At 40.8% G+C, this 22,513-nt stretch overlaps 1 protein-coding gene across 1 annotated transcript in view; it reads left to right on the forward strand.

Moving 5' to 3' along the window:
* The window catches only part of LOC124296781 (acetylcholinesterase-like), a 117,919-nt gene that overhangs the window by 65,729 nt on the left and 29,677 nt on the right, over nt 1–22,513 (forward strand). Inside the window, exon 3 of the mRNA XM_046747133.1 lies at nt 1,631–1,783. Coding sequence (XP_046603089.1) covers nt 1,631–1,783 — 153 coding nt within the window. The remainder of the gene's footprint in view (nt 1–1,630; nt 1,784–22,513) is intronic.

Genomic DNA, 22,513 nt, shown 5'->3' on the forward strand with positions numbered 1-22,513 from the left:
TCCACGGGCCGGTTAAATCAATTACCGGGTCGTCATCCTTCGATTCTATTTAACCGAAATAGGTATCTTCATCTCCCCTGACATAATCGTCCTGCATGTATTTTACATCGAGTGTTTTATCTATGCAGAATGCAGAGTGCTGTAAGGTGAAATCGTAAAAATTCGTCTCGATAATATAGAATTGAATACAGATTTAAAATTTTTTCATTTTATGTTTTGACCTTTCTATATTTTGACTTTCTATATTTGGAATTTTTCGTACCCGGACTTTATACAGTTTGATAATTCGAAGGATTAGGTTTTTGTGTCATTGAAAATATCGATATTTCGGTCCCTTTATCAGTCGACCAATCCAGTTTTTCACCCCTCACCCCTGTACAGCCCCGCCAAAAAGAATACTGACAATAATAATTTCATTTGCAACTTTATCGCAAACTTTTATAGTTCGGATAATAAAAGGCTGAAGCATTCTCGCTACTCGCTTTAACACACAGTGTGATAACTTTTATGAAACTGGTTGTCTTTTTTCCACACATACAAACTTGACATTTTACACGCATTGGTCGCGTTACGTGTACACGAGTGGCTCAGGTTTTCTATATTCTGCATTCCCCATAACACAGACGCGTCGTGGCGCGCAAGACGGACTAAATCTGTTTTATAAAGTTTTAATCGAACCATTTCACACGGCTTTTAGTTCAAGCAACAAGTGTATCAAATCTCGAGAAGCTGAAAGTTATTTTACAGAAAACTTTTCTGCATCAACGAAGCACTTCCCGTTTAATAATCGAGACTTTCGTGAACTTTTTAAAGTACTCGAAAGCATCATGCTAGCCAGAAAAATTGCCAGTCTCAGGGGCCATTCAATTATTAGCTAACGCTAAGACAGGGGTATGCCATTCAGAGAAACGTTATCTAGTGTTACCCTACGGCAATAGGCATTCCAGGCAAGCCTTAGCCAACATAGGAAATTCGAAGTACGTGCTCAAAACCAACACGCCGCCTGCCTCGGAATAATAAAAAATTCTCTTCAAAAGGGTGCGGCAATAATGCATGAATTGTTCAATAATAATATCGTTGCAAATATTATGTTTATTGCATGTATTCAAGAAGAAAGACAATATACGATGTGTTTAATACTAGATGGATAACGGATTCACGTTTTACTGAACATGTCAACGTGTGTTAATAATTAGTAATAATTCACATAATGAAGTAGGGATAAATTGATCGGGATGTGACTATAAATGGTATTTCTTCCATTCTCGGGTAGTGAATCGATTTGCAAATAAAATTTTTTAAAAACTTTAACTAACGTTAAAAAATAGTAGTGGGCAAAACAAGTAAACGTTACCAATCGTTATCACTAGGGGTGGGATGCGAAAATTTGCAAAAAATGCGTTAGCTAATACTTGAACGGTCCATCGTAGAGAATTTTGCAGGTTAAAAAGAGAAACTGCAGAATTGGGAACTGGGTTTTGTAGAATTCACGTCACGAGATCCGTCGAAACGTTTCGTCCAGCTTATCGTAACCGGATATTCCGTTGATGCAGACTGAAAGCCTGCCTGCTGCAGTGCTGTCCTCATTTTTATTTCCAAAATATTTAACGTACCGTGTTTTTTATTTCAGTATACCGACTGGGAGCATATCAGCGATGGATACCTGAACCAGAAAATGATCGGCGACGTTGTTGGCGATTACTTTTTCATCTGTCCCAGTACGCATTTCGCCCAACTTTTCGCCGAACGTGGAATGAAGGTCTACTACTACTTTTTCACTCAGGTGAGTACTCGGCCCTCGTTTCTTAAACCGAACCACGATCAACTGCTTCGACATCAAGTCGGGGGATATTTCCACTTATCGGTATCCAAATTTACAGATTATAGAATTCTGATTTTAGAAGCTTATAGAATTGCGTATAATTGTATCCGCGGTTCTTCTAACGGGCCGTGAATAGAATTCAAATTTGATATTACACAGCGTGTTCGCTTATCCCCTCGACGCTCCGTATAATATTCAATCATTTTGTCGGGATGAGAAGAAAGAAAAAAAAAAATACGACAAGAAGGCAAAGAGTTTCTTTTTTTTTAACATTGTCTTGTATCCATTCTTTCTTACTTTCTTCTCGTGCTTCTTCATCTCTCACGCCAGCAACGGCCAACGCATCTGACGTGAGAAAACTTTTGAAACTTGTTTCAGCGTCTAGCCCCCCGCAGACTGCAGACTGTAACTAAACTTTACTCTTTGTTCCCGAGTAAAAGCTGTAACAATGCGAAATAGCATTTAGGTTTCTATACTTCGTGCCGACGAGACTTCGACGCATATTCCAGTCTCGTGGTGTGGGAACAAAAATTTTAAGAAAGAAAAAAAAATCAAAAGAAACGTGGAGAAGGAGATTCGAAGAATGTTGTAATATATTCTGTGCAAGGATGCCCATCGCGGATGGTCGTGGTAAATAATAGTAATAACAATAATAATAATGAAGGATGCGGCGTCTGCTCCGTGTACGCGATAATTTATCTGCGAAAGGATTATTATTCCGCGGTTCGTTGCGGCGTGTCTTAACGTCTCAGTGTGCATGGTTATAATTTATTAAGGTCACATTTCACCTGGGCGTGGTTGGGTATAAGTATGAGAACAGCCCCCGACGGCAAATTATTTTCTTAACGAGTTTAGCGATAATACAAACTTGACGAACAGCTAGTACTCGTCTTACACCTTATATATCATCTAATTACCAACTGCTGTTTAAAGTACGTCGGTGCAATTCGAAATACGACGAATCGCAGCCGTCAATGGATCGTAGCAAATAAATATATTCGCGTTGCGCAAGGATGTGAAAAAAATTCACTTTCGCGAATGGAACTCTGACAAACAGTCAAAATTTGCGGAAGGTCGATGCGCAAAAGCCGGGGTAAATTCCCAGATGGCGAAAGGGGTTCTGGGTGTAATTATCATTCCCGTACACATGTGTTCGACTGACCCGTGGACCATATTGACTGAAATTTCGTTAATTGAAACGCGAGCAACATCCTTTGAGTCGAACTGATTAAAGTGCAACATCCGCCTCGAGGATTCTCTATAATACCTGTATAATTGTATGACCCGTTCCCAGCCTCAGCAAAACGCGTTCCTGTTCAACCTACGCATACTCGACTCATCGCTCATAACGATATTCAATTTGCCAAATTAGAAGTAGAACAGCCGACTGTACACGATCGTACAGTAGAACGTGAAGTGATGTCGCTGTTTATTTAACAGCGAGACAAATCTGGGCGAAGCTTTATTTGTAACCGCGGTATTTGACTGCATGCAGGTACGTTTACGAATACAATATAGAAGCTATGCGTGCGACGGCGGTGGTTTTGGTCTGACCATTACTTTAACCACATTCCCACACAAAAGCTGGGGTTTTGTTTGATGTGCCCCTGCCAAGCTGGCTGTGGAATTAATCAAACTCTCTGGAAGTGACACACGCGCTGAATTTCATTGCCGAAAATTTTACCGAATCACAAAACTGTCGGGCGGTCGAAAGATTGTCGTCCGAAAACGCGGCTGGAAGTTTCAGATTTGACGGACGAGGGAAATTCAGACGCAGCAGAGTTACGTTGTATCCGTTGTTTGAAAAAACCTTTATTTATGTTTTTTTTTTTTTAGTAAATACCCAAATCGAAATAACAACAATTGATCCAACTGTTGTAAACAGGAAATAAAATTGTCAAAGTTCTCAAGGTCTCAATGAGACTTTCTCTCCATTATCGGTCAATGACCCGTGAAAAGTTTTTAGATAAAAAAAGAATGAAAAGTAATATATATATATATATATATATATACTTTTGAGTGTACGTACGTACACGCATGAATACGTATATATACAGCAGAGAATGTGTTTTAGAAAAGAAAGTTTCTTATCGATCGAATTAACGGTTGTTCTCTACCTATATTGCAGCGGGGTTGCGTGTTTCTCTGCATATTAAAATTAAACCCCGAAGTTAATCTCTATAAGCGAAACGCCGCGCGAGTAGAACAGGTCAAAGAACAAGGTTAAATCCAGCCGGTGATTACAAATGTGAAAAATGCAAAGAGTGAAAAAAAATCAACCGATAAAAACGTCGCCGCTCTTTTTTTCCATCACGGTTACAGGCATTTCGAGGAGTAAATAACAAGTACACTTCTTTTCCTTTTTCTTTTTTTTTCTCTTTTATTGCAAAGTTTTCATGCTCGACGATGAAACTCTCGTCTGAAATCGCGAGACTCCGAATGTCGAGCTTATCACCCTTTCGTGCAGGCATGCAGAGGAAAATACAATCCTATTTGTCATATATATATATATATATATACCTAATGCCAACTGGTGCAGATATTCTTCGTCTTATAGTCTTGGCTCAGCTTGCGTTACACACGCGATTTTCGATTGGCAGTTTACAGAGTTAATAATAGAAGCACAATTTGCGATAGTGTTACTCTGTTCTTTTTTTATTTCTATCTTTTTTTTTTATCGGTTCTTTTATTATAGTTTAGTTTAGACCTTTCCTGCCCCCGCTACCGGAAAATGTTTCAGTATATTACAAGCATGTGACGCCTTCGCGTTTTGTTTACAAACAAATTTTCCCTTCCCTCGAGGTTTTCACTCGAATAGCAATAATAATTCTCGAACTCGTTCAACCGCGATAAGTTACGCTGCACTCCAGGGAGCGAACTTAATATCGCGACGGCGTTTCTCTGAAGAAAAGAAATTTAATAAAAACAGTCTTCAGGGTCGTGGAAGAACGCTCTACGGAGCAAGATGGAAGCTGCGAGCTATTGTTAATATATGCGGCGTATACTATACTTGCGTGTATGTATGTATTGTACGTATGTATGCGTAACGCGCATAGAGATACGAGCGAGCTTCCGCCATCTTGCATACCCTCAACTTTATCGAAGAATATCTCCATCCGCAGCCTCCGCTTCTACTTTTTTCCTACCCCCGCCGCTTGACATGTAAATGCGAATCTGTGTTTGGTACTTTTCGTGCTTTTCTCTTCCCCTCTGCCCGTCTCAACTGTTCATTTCTTGCATATTTCTTTTTCTTTCCCTCTCTATTCGCCCATTCCACTTTGTTGGACCAAACCCGTACACGTATAATAAGACGTTGATTCGACCCTCCAAAAAGAACCAAATGCCTCCTTGACTCTCGTTGCTTTACCCACTGCGCTCGTCTCTCCCTCTCTCTCTTTCAAAATAAAAAAAATAGCCATGAAAACATAATTCAGCAACATGTTACCACTCTACGTATTTTCATTACCCGCATACCTCATGTCCCAAGCATCAATGCGTAATATGTAAGTTCGTTTTTCTTCCCTTGTACCGACCAGGGGTAAAAAGTATCGCGAAAATTCAAGGGCTTTGAAGGAAATTGCTTCTTTCTTTATTCCAGCTCCTTTGGCGAATAAAAGTGACAAGTAATAGCCTCGATTTTCTTGTACTTTGTTGCCGCAGGTTCGTAACGTGAATCGATTTTTCGGACCGCCGATCGCGAGTCTGACTAAACTCGGCACTCACTACTTGATCCCTGCAGCGAAGACGGCGTCGATCGAAGCCTCGTCTTTTTCCCCTCGAGTCGATCCTGCAATGCCCGTAACTTTCGGGGTAAAAGGCGTCGTGGGGAAGATTCCGTTGAAGAAATGTTATTGCGCCACGCGTCACTTCTTCCGAGAACAATCGGAGACCCGGGATTCGATCCGTTTTATACCTGTATGTTCCATACTGATGCAGCTTTTAAAGCCGAGCTTTAAATCCCGCCCAACGATGCTGTTGACCGAAATCGCGACGAGTTTTCTTCAAGTTTCTATCGCGGTACGCGGTTAGTTGAGCGAAACATTTTATGTAAAATGATATTTAAGCAATAACGACGAATAAAACTGCACGTGCAGTAAAATGTACTCGGTTAAACAGAGTGCGAGGAGTGAGAATTACAAGGGCCGAAGTAATTACCGGGCTTGGTAATTTATCGGTAATGGTGGTGGGGAAGAATAGGCGAGAGAGAGAGAGAAACCGAGAGGAAGAAGAGCGGGCTCAGCCCAAGAGTGTATCATTATTCATGCGCGCTCCCTAATCTTAATAACGGCTCGAAAAGTGTAACCGTTCCTAAACGCGGTTTATAGTTCGGCAAGGTACGCCGAGTACCAACGGAACTCGAGTATTCCTGCAACTTTCCTCGCAGCCTCCCAATCTCCGGCGGCTCTCTTCCGACACGTTCCTTGCCTCTTACACCTGCCCTCGGTCATGGCACGCACGTCCGAGATAAGGGTTTGCTCAAGGAGCCAGGCTGATTAGCAAGGGCCTGAAACTCCCCTGCGGTCTCATGGATCATCCGGGTTTTAGCCTCTTTTTCATTCTTCATTTTACACAAAATTTGCGAATTACGCATTGCGCAAAAACGGTTCGACGTTTTAATTCATCTTGGATTACACAGCTCGTGAGAAGAAAAAGAAATTTACGAATAAAATCACGATTGTGTTAGATTAGCTCTAGTTTTTATGTTAATGTAGTATTTTAAGGGAAGGGATGGTTTCTAATATAATCATGATTTTGTTCGTAAATTCTTCGTTCTTAAACTACAAAATTTTTTTGGTTCATGTTCAGATGTGTAGTATTTTATGATAAACTTTAGATATTGGACAAAAAAAATTGAATTTTTCGTTAAAATATTGCCGGTCTGAGTCATGTTCGAAAATGTCGATAAAATAAATGACTGGAACCAATTTCGAAACACTACGCTTCCTCCAAGGATCATTTCCATCAAATCTTACCAAGACCACTCAAATATCAAGGGCAACAAAATCACTGTTGACCAGTGTTATTAATTATTTTGCGTGAATTACTGCGATGAAGTGTTTTCAAGAAAAAATTGTTATAGAAATACATTTCTAGCGATTTAGAGAGGGTAGTTCGGAAAAGATGAAGATGAAAAAGAATTAAGAAAGTTTCGAGTGCTGGATTCGTATTTTCACTCTGAATAATATCCGTCGTCAAAGATGTCGGTGATGAGAAAATGAGTTATCAAGAGACTTGAAACAATTTTGCAAACTCATTCGAGGATCCGCAGGCTCGCGATTAATGTAACGCATATATCATATGTTTATTTGTTACGTATACACAGATATAGTATGGATAAAAGTTGGAGATTACGGATCGCGAAAATGGCAAAGACGGGTGAAAGTTTTCCAGCAGAATTAAGTTCAAGCGGCAGGCGTTAATCAAAGCTCTGTATAAGATCGCGTGGGTATATCCATCGTTATATTTATCGCAAGTTTCCACCTCTCGGACGAAAGTTTGAAGGTGTTTTTTTTCCTTTCCGTCGCGTCATTTAACGACGAGAAGCTGAAGAGGCCTCATAAATTACGAAAACTTTCTTTCAACTTGGAAAACACTCCGGCAACTCCTTCGACCATGATTCTGTTTCCACGACACGTAACTCGTGCTAAGACTCCCTCTTCATATCTATAATGTCGGTTCTTCGGTTTATACGCTGTCAAACTGGAGAAAAAAAATTACCGAACCTACCGACCCTCGTCGGTTAAATACGGTCCCACCTTCGAAGGAAAGAGAGGATGCGAAAAATAAAGTAAAACGGAAAAACTGTCAGAAGGGCGGGGAGGGAGGAGGGGGGGGGGGGGGAGGAGGAGGAGGTTAAAAATTAGCTCCAACGATGTCGAATTTTTCTTACCTACACCTTCGGCTTGTTATTAAACCTAGTTGGAAATATTTATTCCTCGCCGTCCTTCCTGCAACCTTACGGAGGGTCTCTCAGGTACCTCGTGTCGCTATTAATATGCATAACCACGTCTGACGATGCATCGTAAACAGCATAGGTATAATACTAGGCTTGGCATAGATGGCTCAACGTCGCTTTGATCATTTCCTCCGTGTACCCACATTCCAAAGCCTCGACGTCGACCCGCCGCTACTCAGGCATATTGTTTACTACCTTCGCTATATGTACAAAATGCAAGTTTTTTACCCAATTTCGATATCGAGAGAGACAATTAGTTATCTCTTACTGTATAAGTGCGATGTATTTTATTCCAGTTGGTTGATTTGCGACTGAGAAGGGAGTAAAATTTTTTTTTACGTATAATGGGGGATCGGAAAATTGTCTCGGAATAGAAGATTGTACGTATAGGAGCGATAAACTTTTGTCAATTTTGTCAAGGAATGAGATTGATCGTAAAACGCCATCGCGAACGAGGTAATGATTTCGCATTATTCACCCAATCCTCCGCAGGTTCGTCAGAATTGTCTACAGAGACTCGGCGTCCCAGCTGTTCGTGTTTGGTCTAGTTTGATAAGCTCCGGTTTCTCTTATCTTTGTAATTATGGACCGGCAATTGAACCCGACAACTCGACGCAGCTGACAATTATAATCTGGCTGTGGAGTTACCCTTGAAATCCGCAAGAAATTAGTCGTCTGGTTAAAAAGGCTGGTTAACCAACGGACTGCGCACACTTTTTTTATTAGTCTTATCACGAGGCTCTTCTACGTTGAATATACATCAAGTTATATTCTATTATATTCGTCAGCTACGAATATTTATTTACAAATATAATACTATTGAAAAATACTGGTATCCAAAAAGAAAACTAAAATAAAACAAAACTCAGATGTCGATGCTCCAATAGCTCCAAATTATTTCAAAATCTAACGGATTCGTTCGACTTTATTGTAGGTCTATTATTTTATTCGAAAGACCATTTCAGTAGGTGATTAAACACTGTCATTTATTGATCATCGTCGAATCAGCGCAATGTTATGAAATTGAACATTTAACGATGCCACGTGTTTAAAAATAAAGTGTCTCAGTGAATTTGTAAAGACTAACCTTGAGCCATCGTGAAGTTGGAATCGAATGACTCTACGAGATTTTTAACAATTTGGAAGTGAATTGAAATAAGTAATAACTTGATAAATACTCTACACACCTACCTCGTAATAACTGGTAATAAAAATAACAATTTTGGACCGATTTATTACAAAAATTTAGCCGATTACTTGTAATAACTGATTAAATCCGTGGTTACTGTAAGAACGCGCGTGTACAGTGGAACCTCTCAATAGAGCCGCTCCCGGGCTATGAGGGGAATGCATATCTCAGAATCTCGGTTCCCCAAATCTTGATTTGCGAAAGTGTCACTTATTAGAATGACTACCAATCAGTGATACATGTAAAAATCAAGATTTCGAACATTTCAACTTTCGTTATTTTATTTTCGCATGTTTGAAGTTTCGATATATCGACCATTTGCAATATTGACCCTTCGTAGTGAGTCTTCGACAAAGTAGGTACAACGTGTAGAGTTGCTCGGTCGATGCTGCTGTCGGATCTGTACTCCGCCATTATCCTGCTTGTTCGTTGTCATAGCCCAGAGTCAAGTTCTCAAGCCACTCGACCGGTATTACTTCCTTAACCGCGACCTCGCCTTCGAGTTTCTTAATTAATCGATTAATTGGCACCTTTTGCTCGACACTTGCCTTCTGCACATGTCAGCGCAAACAGAGCTTGGTCAACGGACCAGATACTTGAAGGAAAGAAAGGATACACTGGGACATTTTTTTATTTTTTTTTTCTTAATCATAAAATCGATCGAAATTGGCTGGTCCGCGTTTAGGGGCCGTTCAATTATTAGCTAACGCTAAGACAGGGGTATGCCATTCAGAGAAACGTTATCTAGTGTTATCCTATGGCAATAGGCATTCCAGTCAAGCCTTAGCCAACATAGGAAATTCGAAGTACGTGCTCAAAACCAACACGCCGCCTGCCTCGGAATAATAAAAAATTATCTTTAAAAGGGTGCGGCAATAACGCATGAATTGCTCGATAATAATATCGTCGCAAATATTATGTTTATTGCATGCATTCAAGAAGAAAGAATGCGAAAATTTACTAAAAACGCGTTAACTAATTTTCGAGTGGCCCCCAGTATCGCAGAACAATTTTTTCCATCAGTTTGGAAATTCAACACCAGATTATGGTGTAGACCAAAAGTTTAATTCACGTTTGTATTTTACCCGCAGTGAACCTTCTTTTCCACCGCGTGGTATTTTCCTCAAGTTGCTTTAATAATCCGCACCGCGTTTGCTGTTAGTTTGATCCCACGATATTGCGACCCTTCATTATTGACTGCCGATATTCATATCGCTTTCGGTTCATCGCTCGTTTTCAGTTGTTAACACAAGCAACGGCTGGCTTGGAGGGAAAACACCTGTTCCTCCTGATTACTAGCCTGCAGGTCGTAAAACGCGTGTGAAAATTAAATTATACTGCCGCTATAAATTGTAAAGTGTGCCAGACGGAGCAGTGCGGTATTCTTTTTACATTATTTATAACCGTATTGGAATCCTCGTAATTATCGTACGCAGGTGTAAGTGAAAAAGTAAGGAAAAAGACATTTTGCCGAGTCTCGGCAACGGAGAAACTTGAATATGAAAAGATACGGGAAAACGAGCCACGTGCGTGAAACAAGGGACGTTATTTCGGTGGATTAAAAATGTATAAAGCGCCGTTTATATGCGCTGCAAAGGCTTTCCATACATCTTGTAACTTGGTACGGTTGTAATTCGAAGCTTATAATGATCGTAACTTTAAGGCTGGGATAAGGAGATCCAAGAATTTCATGAGCTGAATTACAAAGCCAAGTACTACGCTTACATTGTACAGTCTTTGATTGTTTTCAATACTCACCATAGACGAAAAAATACTAGTTTTGAGTAAAATATGTTACATACGAGTTTTGTAGCTTTAAGCAGAAAATCTCGTATGTTTTAGTTATCCTTTTTATTTTCGTCATTCGTATAATACTATACGTTCTTTTATTTAATTCGATAATTTAATTGTCGTTTAGTGATAAATTAATGTTTGACCTAGCTCCCAGAATATTTAAACCGTTACAATACTAACGATTCCCATTTCACTAGAACCTGATAGTAAATACAACGAATAAAAATTTTCTCAGCCTGTTTAGACGGATAATTACAGACTTTGAGCTAATTTAATAAAACTTGCTCGATTAGGGCAAATTAATGAACTATGTAATTTTTTGTATACCTAAGTGGAAATTAATTCATTCTCAACAACTTCGAATCGTCAATATTATCACGAGGTTTTCAACCGAACGTTTCCACTATCAAGACTGGGGATAAAAGTGTAGAAAGAATAGAAAACAGAAGGGCCGAAATACAGAAACATCAAATTGTAGAACCGTCAGAATTCTGCCGAATCTGTTGGGTAGATATTTCGACTTGCTGTATCCTCAATCATTTCAACGGTTCTGTGTATTTCAATCCGGCATGCAACCTTTCTACATTTTCACTGTTACACGCACCGACCCTTTGTGATAAATATAAATATTTATTTATTTTTTTTTAAATCAAGGAAACAGATTCTCGCATCTTCGAGAGATGTCACTACGACTCCTCCGTTCTCTTCTCCAATCTTTCTACACCCGCATCTGGGAGGAAGCTTAGTCTGACGATAATCTCCGGGTTTGTGCATTTCGATGTGGGTATAGAAGGGTGAAGGTGAGGGAGAGGGAGAGGGAGAGGCACAGTCACGTGTGCCTCGACAAGTCGGTATTTCTGGCTAGGCGATGCGGAGGAAGGGAGGAATGGAAGGGGGGTCGTTTTACATCTCGACTAGGCGCGCGTCTTGCCTTCCCTAATCTGGTCTTTACTACTTCAATAAGCTCGAGGCGTCGGTGGGACCACCCTTATGCTTGTACATACCTATATACGCATTCGGGGATTCACTACGGGCCGCTAATCTCCAAGAGGGTTAAATCTCTCCGCCCCCTCGTAACCCCTCTTCGTTACATCGCCCCGGCCTCCTTTCTTCCATTACACTTTGACCCGGCGTCCGCAATGCGCGTCGCCATGCCAGGAATGTGTAAATACCAAGGATCCCTAACAGACCACGCGCGTCTTCTGCGCCCTATTTACGCAATTCTCGCACCTGCGGCCGAGTAAGGAAAGCCGGCTGCGTTGACTTTACTCTGAAAAAATATGAAAGTCCCTATTTTTCGGCGATGAGGGGGGAATGCGGATGCTTTTACTATTTGAACATGAATTATTTCTAACTTGCAGTCATCGAACATTTTGAATCGCTACTTTGCACTTGATATTTGAAAATTTTTTTTAATAGAATTGAACAAGTCTTACAAATTGACTAGCAAATAACACTTTTGTTTTTATATCGAGGAGAGAAAAATGATTTTTGTAATTGACGAATTTAATTGCTATATAGTCCTGAAAATCATCACCCTTTAGTACTGTAACTGATAAATATACTAATTCTGAATGAAAAAAAAGTAAATAAATAAACCCGAAAACAGTTTTTTCGAGATACTATTCATCACCATGAAACTGATAAAACTTGGCAGCCAAATCAAAAAGTTTTGAAAGAAAAATTGGAAATTTACAATTTTTTTTTTTTTGTCTAACTAAATATATAAACTGGGAAAAATATGATTGCTTATTTAGAAAAAGTGATAGGTAGGAAAAAGTATGCGTTTATCGGTAAAACATTAAAAATCGATTTATTTCCGTCAAAACCGGAAGTTCGAATTAAACATGACAATTTCTTATGCCCATCATTTGATTGTAAGATCCTATAAGTTTCGAATTTTTTCATCCAGTCGTTTCCGATATCATCGCGAGAGTTTTTCGGACAGACCGACGTTTTTTTAAAAACCTCTTTTTCGGATTATGGAGGTTGGAAAACATGAAGCTTCGTTGGACTTATAAAAAATGATGTTCGACCGAAATCGATACTTTTTTTTATATCACCAAAAGTGATGAATAAGTAAAAATGGCACCGAACAGAAAATCTAGTTATAGGTATATATTTTATTGCAACAATAAAACGACGCGTAAGACTCGTTTAATTCCAAACTTAAAAGTAATGCAATAAATTAGATCGATATTTTAATTATAAGAAAACGTTATACGAGTGTCGTATCATAAATATATAACAGCTGAACCAGACTAAATAATTACTTCTTTCACATTTCCTTGTATTTGGAACAGCTGTATGCGAACCGTTAACGAAACAATAACAATTCTTTTATAATTTCCCAGCAACCAACAAAATGTAATTACTTCTAGCTTGCATTATATTTCATTAGTAAAGTCTAACAGCGGGGTTTTCAATCTACAAATAACGATTGATTGAATAATTAAAGCGGTCTTGAATCATTTTTCGTCATTCTTGGGTGACAAAGGCTTATGATAGTGAAGCGTGTGCAACGGTTATATAGAATAATTCCAAGAGCTTGTTTCACTGAAAATCTGATGGTAAGCCACTGTAATGAGCAGATTAATATCGCGGTCGTTATCGACTCACCCGGTATCGACAATTATAATAACACCGAATATATGTATATATATATATATATGTATGTATATACACGTAATATGTATGTATATACATCTATAGCTGCCTGATGGATAATTTTCACGTAATTCTGACAGAATTCACTGCAGCTGCATGTGCGGATAGACGTGATTATACCGTATCCGGTGTAATTTGCAATTGGACTCGTTTGAATTTTACGAATACGGAATTTATCTCCGCGCTGTATAATATTAATGGAAATTGAAGAAATTCGCGATTCGCATTGAAACCGTAAAAAAAATATTAAAAGTTTTAATTATCCTTAGTTGCTTTCGTTTCTTCTTTTCGTCGAAATAACTCCCAAAACTCTGGTAATACTTACCCGTATCACAGTCCCGGATAACTTGATAAGATATCCTGAAGAGTTTATTGCATAATATTATTCATGTATTCTCATTCAATTTCGTCGTGTTTCGTATGATTGTTGTTGGAAATTTTATACCTCCGGTTATACTTTTACTTCTGGAAATTAAAAAAGGACGAAGCGTATATTCAAGTGGCGTAGAATTTCGTACCGATTCGTATGCGTGGATCAAATTTGAAACGCCGTTTTGCTCGTCAAATATTTTTCGCCACTTTGAACAGCTCGGCCTTAACTCCTTCTTCTCCTTCGTCTCAAAGTGGAATATATAGAAATGTAGAGAATGACCGAGATAGAGAGAGAGAGAGAGAGAGAAAGAAAGTGGAAGCGCAGGAACACGAGCAATAACCGAAACGAGGGAAACCTTTGCAAAAGTCCGTTAAGCCGTGCAGTAGCGGACAGAGTTAAATCCAGTTTTACTATCCAAAGGGACGTTCGGTGGCATCGGACTCCGGCCCTTCGTACAGCGTCCTTTAATTTATCGAGAATTCTCCACTCAAGCTCGGCGATTCTCCCTCGAGTCATTTCCCGCCCGTGATCCGACAAAAGGCCACCTTGCGGATGTTTAATTACCTTACGCACGGTTTTTCACATACTTTTTTTTATCCGTTTCTTTGCGCGTGTAATTCCCGGCTAGAAGGATAAACGGAAGTAGATTCTCCCTAGATGAATCGCGAGATTATTTTCTAATCGTATAAAAGACTGCGTGGTGTGGAAAAAACAAAAAAAAAAAAAAGAAAACGAAAAAGAAGAAAAAAGAAAACGGAAGAAATATTCTTGAGAGTCATACGGTCTACATTCAGAACTCTCGTGGGTACAATTCGGTGCAAAGACTTTTACTCTTTTACTATGGAACTCCTTATTTCTTTTCACCTTATAACGATAACTAATTGAAAAGCCGAGCTTCGTTTACCCCCCTTGCAACTCCCTCTCTCTCACTTTCCCCCCCTTTGTTTATTACAGACTCTTTATATCTCACAATCAGAAGAAAACTGATGCAACCTGCACGCGCGGCTCGTTTCTATACAAATTACACTCAAAGCAACGCTAACCCACTCGGTGAAATTAAAGCGAGAATTTGAATTGAGAGAGCGAAATGATCTCACCGTGATTTACTTCTCTATCGGCCTCGCCAAGTATGAATAACATTTTTTACTCGGGATTGCGTCGTAATAAGAAGACAATTATTTCACTCCACATTCAAAACTCTTTTATTCATATTACAAACTCACAGGTCAAAACAAGGTCCGTTTCTATTTTGAAAACAGTGGAAAAGATTAGGCGGTTTTTCCCCGAAAATTTCCAACGGAATACAAACGGCCCGTGACACCAGATTCCTTTAAAATTTGAGGCAGCAGGGGTAGCATCACGTTCCGAAGCCTTCCCGAGGCTTTTCGGATGTCAGTCTCGAACCGCGAGACGAGCTTCCAATTTCATCCTGGATCTTGCGACGGGCTTCAAAGTCCAGCTCCGCGTTTGGTCCTGGACCCGTGGGCCTAGCCCAGATTGCACCTTGTCGAACCCTCGTCAGGAGTGAGAAAGTCCTGCGTCGCATACGCGGATTGCGAACGGAACTGACAAGCCGCGGAAAGGTCGAGTGGTTGGGCGGTCGTGCAGAGGAGATAAGATACATCCGGAATTTCGGCCAGATCTTTGGGGCTGATTCCTAAATTGCAGGAAATAATTTCGACGACAAGAACGAAGAGTAAGGATCGAGAGCGGAACGGCGAGCAAGAGAGAATTAGTTTTTATTAGCCACGAAATACAACGAAAAACATCGGAGGTGTAGTAATGAAAAAAAGAATGCAGAGAGTAAGTAGTTACAAAAAAAAAGAACGAGAGAAGACAAGATTGCAGATTCGTGAGAGAAAATATGTGACAATCGTAGTGCCAGATTTGTTGTAGAAATATTGGGGGAGGTGAAAATTTGGCTGTGGAAAAGGAACGACAAGGACCAAGCGGCGCGATCGCGATCACCGGATTTTCAGCGATTCGCAAAAAAACGAGTGGAGTGACCCTCGAACCCTGGAGAACGTACTCTCGAGGTCTACCAAGGCTATGCTAACGACGTCATTGTCACAGCGAGGGTTTCGCGGCGTGTAAGCAACTAGCAACCCTAATAGTCAATGAGTCCGGGTATACAAGCCACGCGGAATTTTGTCGTCAGCAGAAAGTCTTCCGGTGGTGGTGAGTAGGTACAAGGAAACGAGGCTTACAAAGCGGCGGAAAGGTTGTCGAAATTCAGTGGAAGGATACGTCGGAAGGAAGCCCCGCAAATGTCCTCCGTGACGTCGTTACGTACCCTTGCAGATTCCCTTCAAGTGAAACGTGTCAAACGAGGCGGGATTACGACACTGAGAAGAAGATAGCGAAAACCAATTTCCTCGACGTTATATGTTGTTACTCGCCTATCTACCTTGTTATTATACCCTTAATGTACCGGACGATTCGAGGGAAACGTTTGAGGAAAATGAGCACGAGAAGAAGCATCGCGGTGGCGAATATCGGTCGTACTTACACCGAGACTGTAATCAAACTTCCATTCCCTTATTGCCTCCATCGTTATCTCGTTATTAACGCTCTCATCCTCTGACGTCGTGTCGATGAAAAATGTCTAAAGACCAGTTTCACCTTCGATGCTGATCTGGATTTGAGTAGTCGACTCGTGGTCATCCATGATTATCAATAGATCAGCAAATTTCGTCTGTGAATTCGTGAAGCATCGAAAAAGAGCTACGCAATCTATCGATTAAGGGTGACGAACCCTGTAACAAGTTGTAGAAAATGTTATTCTTTCCGATTATTCGACGTGTCAAAGGAATTTTCTGAAGGATGAACGAATGCCTGTCCGTTAAAACTTGTGTGTAGTACTGAGGTTTTGCATTTCCTTCCGTCATTTATTTTAAACTTTTTCAGCGAATCAACTGTTCATTAATTCAGTTCGAGTCAGGCTAGCCATTCGCAATAACTTTCCGGCACCAGGTTTAAATTCATGGATTTTCTGAATCGTAGTCCTCAGCAGTGTACACACGTGTTGCAAATCATGCTTTGCGGAATATTGTTTGACGACGTGCCCTTGCATAAACCGACGTGTGCTCAGCACGTCAGCTTTTGGGTCAAGCATTTTTCTTTACGATGAATTTTGCCGCCGTGCTTACGGCGCAAGAATTATCCCGAATACTAAATGACTGAAGGGGAGGTGTGCAAGTTAGCACGGTAAACGTGACCGAGCTTTCATCCAATCGGTGAAGACTCAGGTTCTATTTTTTTTTTCTTCTTCTTTTCTGTCCCTTCGCGAGCATGTTTCACAAAACGAGAAAAATAATCATAATCAAAGGCATAATTTTACAAAGATCAAGCGGAGAGTTTCATCGCCGGGCAAAGGGAAGCGGCACGAGATACAATCGTTGAAACGCCGACGTATTCTCGAAGGCCCGAAAGAGTCCTCATAAATAATACCGGCCGAAGTGTAAGAACTCTGTAGGTGGGTTGCTGTATACCAGCACTTTCGACCAATTGATTAAGCATGGTCTCTACGTACACGAGTATACTTGGCGAGAAAGAGGATCACGAGGAGGGGATGCGGTCGAGTGGATGTCGGCAGAGGTCATCCGGGAGACGAGAAGTCCTTCAGGACTGAGCGTGAGGGGCGAAACCGCGACCACGACGCGTCGGCTCCTCACACCATTTCCAAATTCTACCCACACGTACACGCGGTTATAGGTGTATACGTGTATACACGTACCTACTATTTGCGCATTACGTGTCAGTCCCTTGTATTATTATTTTTATAATTGCCGCAGGAAAGAGTGCCGGAATTAAAGCTCGTGTTCGTGTCTCACTTTTGCGGTACATAATTCAGTGGTGCATATATGTCATACAAATATATGGTATATGTTTGCGCGTGTGTGTGTGTTTATTCCGGAAGCCAGATGTCACTTCGGATTACAATGAATTTACCAGACAGTTCTCGCGACTAGTTACCTCCGCGTTGACGTGACCGTATTCTGTATACATCTATGTGTCTCATGGACAATACATATGCGGAGACGTGTTTGTATAGCCTCGATATTATTCAGTGGCGTGACCAAAGCCAAGGCTAGCAACTCAGTCAAACTTTGTCCCGCGGGTATATATAGGGTGAAGGCAGCCGCGAGGGATGATTAGACTTTTCAAACTCGTCAAGCACCCGCCCGTAAGCAAGCTGTAGTGATAGATAACGATATAGCGATAAACTAGCTTTGTGTATATATATATCGTTCCATGATCGAAGACCTTGGTGAACAGCGGAAATAGACGAGAAGGATTCGAATTTCAGTATCGATGGAAAAGAGGCTCGAAGAAAGAGTCCAGTCACTATTTACTTGCAAGTCATTCGACTTGAATTATATATTCCACGATACAGATGTATCGGTCCAATTTTACACGCAGGGAAATGAGGTTTTGACAGCTGGATACTTGGCACCTAATTGTAGTATGGCAAGGAGATGTCGTGCGGTGAAACAAGCCAATTGAAAAGAAAAGAAAATTCACATTCAATGGGCATTTTCTAGGGAGAGGGGAAAGTATACTGAGAACTTGTTTTCGATGTTAATTTAGAAAAAAAAAAAAAAATGTGTATATGTAATTATATATATATTTCGAGCGATGTCAATTATAAAGTGATAATGTCACGTACAGTCATAATTACCTAATAATCTAGGTGACGTTATAAATCTAAAACGCATGGAGTGTTTCACCGAACCGACTGTCAATATCATTCGAAATCATTTTGTAAATTTTTGGAAATCACACTGAAATCGACAATATTGAAATAAAATTCCGCATTAGTAATCGTCAAGATAATAATTACTAGTCGCCTAATCTTAAGAAATCACAACATGTCACTCAGTGAAATCAAAATTCATCCGTCAGGAAATGCGTAGTAATCGTTCTATAAAATGTAAGTAATCTTGAAACACGTAATCACGCGGTGTGAACTTTTGCTACGGTGAAACACCCCTCGGCGAAACAAAGTTTCACAAGGAGCGCAGCTGCACACCGAAAACTTGAATCACCTCGGCGTCTTTGTTTCTATTTAGTAATCGGGACCGAGAGAGATCGGAATGAGCTTGAGTCATTTGGCGGAGCATTAACGATCAGACAGCGTTGGCACCTGGGCCCCTGGAATCCAAGCGATGTTAATTGCAAGCGCAGCCGGGTTGATTACGACGGTCCTGCCCGACTTGGGACTCGAGTCTGACGACGAGTGTGTGGATTCGAGTTGAATTAGGAATTACGATCGCTCGTGACACACGTGCCTGCCGGCTGGTTTAACGGGCGAACAATTCGCAGCTGCAGTCCCTCGGTCCGTTTGAATCACCGAACATTTTTACACGAACATTTTTACCACCGTCACAATTCCGGGCGTGTTGGGTTTTTTAATTAACCATGGGACCCCGACGACGCGACGACCTGACCACAAGCCTACACGGCCAATTTCAATACCAACCCGCGTCAATGTTTAGACGAGCATCATTTTTTACCCGGTTAAATGCAAACCGGTATTCATCGACGTCATCACGATTTTAATTGGTTTCCAGAGCGGACAGCTATTGCATGTCCATTTTCAAATTTCGTACCTCCTTTCTGCTCAAGGGTTTAGCCGAATTAGAATTGAAAAAAAAAAACAAAAATGACAAACATCAATCAAACAGCTTTTTAAATATTTCAGAGCAAGACTTGATTTTCAATAAAGTAAACAAAATTCAAAATGGCAATTTTAAATGTGTTTCTTTCGAGGTACAATTACAAAAGTTTAACAAAATACTAGTTTTCTATGTGCCTCTGGTCGCGGTCGGCTTTTTTTTTATTTTTATTTTTTTTTCGATTCGGTGCAACATTGTGGAATCCAGGAACCAGGAAAGATTGTGTAAAGTCGGAGCATGAAATTTCTATATAACAAATTTTTATCGAACGAATTTTCTCCTCTCGAACGGTATCCGCAGACCTGCAGTCTGATCGTAACGATGAGTAATTGATATTTTTCATTCAGACCATCGATACTCGATAATTCACTTGCGTGTGAATGCATAGCGATGCATATTGTATCCTTATGCGCATTGTGTAGCTGCGCGAACGGTAACGAGCTTTTTATTTTCAATTCCTATTTGCGTTTATTCACTGGAATACATACGACCCGCCTGCCATTCTATGTATTTACTTATCGTGACGTTGTTTTCCGTTCATTATCCTTTCCGCTCGAGAGGGGAAACGATATATCGGGGATGTGGGTGTGTGTGTATTTTTTAATTTTTTTTTTTTTTTTCTTTTTATAAAAGCTCATTTATTCCGATCTCCGGACTGGGAACGATATATCGTTAGGGATTTCTTCGGGCAGATTCTTCTGTTAATTTTACTCGTACCGTAATTACTCCTGCTTGGGGTATACATACCTATAGACCCGCAGGTCTCGTAACCGCCGCCGAGTCAAATTACTACGCAAGGATAAAAACACGTTCGCAATTTTAGGCGGCGTGAATCCACGCTATTCGTCTCAAATTAACAGCATACATCTGTAGAAAGTGAGTAATTATCACCTCCGGAATCCAATTTTTTCCTAATCACCATCAATTATAATTAACGTTGAGTAAGAAGACGGTGAGACGAAAAAAAAAAGAAGTATACAAGAAACAAATTCCCGTAGCATCTATTTTGTATGAAAAAAAAAAGAAAGAAAAAAGAAAACACGCGGAGTTGAAATTCACTTGACGTGAACAAGGGACGTTTCGAACTTTGTCCCCGAGTTTGATCCAAGCCTCGGGGGTCCGTCGAACGTATCCAACGAGAAAAGTAGTCGCTACCGGATCGAGGGTAGGAACGAACTCACTCACGCGTGTAAATCCTCCACTTATCTTTGATCACTTCTTCCTCTCCCGAGTTTCGGAAGACTCGAGAACGATCCCTACATTATTTCCTCGGAGAGAATCAGAGGCCCGACTTCCTTTTTTTTTCCGGCTTTCACCCCACCGGAATATAGGCACCCTGAGAATTCTAGGTCACGAGATGATCCCTCTATCTCCGCACCTCGTTTGAAATATAAATGCACCTCAAAATACGAAAGCGGTCAGCTGACGTCACGCTGACCGCTGATGTACTGAAATAGCTCACTCAATATTTCACAAGCTAATTCTTGAGTCGTGTGGGTCAGAAGTGAAGAGCGAGGCTTGAGCGAGGGGAGGGGGGCTAATTGGATCGTCGATGATGCGAGAGACTCGAGTGTTGAAAGTTGAACGAACACGTAGCAGTAACGAGCCATTATCGTAAGCTCGCAATACCATCGATTTTCAAAGCATCGAAACCACGCGTTTTAAGAGAAACGAACGGTGTAAGAAACAAACAAGAACATAAAATAAAAAGAAAATAAAAAAATCACCGCGCTAAACGCTTCGAGCATAATGTAAATCTTGACCAAGTCTCCCTCAAGTGGGATAAAAAAATCCACGCGTCCTCTGCCACGAGAATCCATGGGGACCGATGTAACGTGTCTCACAGTGTCTCTCTCTCTCTCTCTCTCTCTCTCTCTCTCTCTCTCTCTCTCATACTCTTGCTGATTTATCGCCGGGCTTTTTACTATTTACGCAAATTATATACAAACTCGAAAAGTTGAGCTTAAACGTGGTGTTTAAACGCGAGCTTTGGTTCAACGGTTTGGTTTACCGAATACACAGTAGTCCTCCATCTTTATAACCGCTGACTTAACGTCCAAGCCCGGTGTTACGAATTTATTCCACTAAATAACTGATCGGTGAATTTTTTCAAGGAGCGATATCGCTACCGAACGGATAATTGGATCATTTCGTAAGTATCCGTTGGAGCGATTTCTTTTTTCTTTTTCTTTTTTTTTTCGTTTTTTCTTCCAGTCACGAGCAGTTTTAGCTAATCATAAGCTGTAAGCCGAGGCGGTTTAAACACGTGAGCGAAAAAATATAGGAACATGGTTGAGGTGGAAAAAAGAGGGAAAGAAGCACTGCTAATCGTACTTGCCAAGCGCCTCGTGCATAAATCACTAGACCGGCTTCGAACACGTCGCAGTTGTACGACCCTCGAGGTCCCTCGGGGATCCTCGAAGACCCGAATCCCACCCCCTGAATCACCCCGAGAAGCCCCGAGACATTTATATCGATGACGAACTTCAAAGGTGACCTCGAGCCGCAGCCTTCGACCCTCTCGGTAAGAAGCCGAACTTTTCAGCGGTGAAGAGGAGTGAACGAAAAAATGAAAAAAAATAAATAGAGATTGAACAAGCAAAATGTGAAACGAGTAAGACGCACGAATTCGCGAATTGTCACGACAAACATGGTGTACCTACCCTTCCCTTTTTGTGCTGTTTGCACTCTGCGTGTGTTTATACGGCGAATCGACCGAATTAGTATTCTCGGTGTAAATGTGAAAATTAAATTCGTTTCGTGCGACGCGCGTACCGCTTTGAATTATTTAAGCATCCGCCTTCCGGTGCTCGAGAATTAGTCAAATCAAAGATCCAGGATCACGTTAGAACCACTCTGCCATGATTCGGAGAAACGAGAAAAAAAAAAAAAAAGAACGCAAAGAAATTTGGAAAAAAGAAGCACCGTGACGAAAAATCGATTTCCGTACGCTCGGCCTGCAACGCCGACGCTTTCGTGCTTTCTGAATTGACGTTCTCAGTTATTCAATACTCGTTGATAAACCCAACAGCCA

This window comes from Neodiprion virginianus, chromosome 1, assembly GCF_021901495.1.
Source record: "Neodiprion virginianus isolate iyNeoVirg1 chromosome 1, iyNeoVirg1.1, whole genome shotgun sequence".
In the NCBI taxonomy this organism is placed as follows: domain Eukaryota; kingdom Metazoa; phylum Arthropoda; class Insecta; order Hymenoptera; family Diprionidae; genus Neodiprion; species Neodiprion virginianus.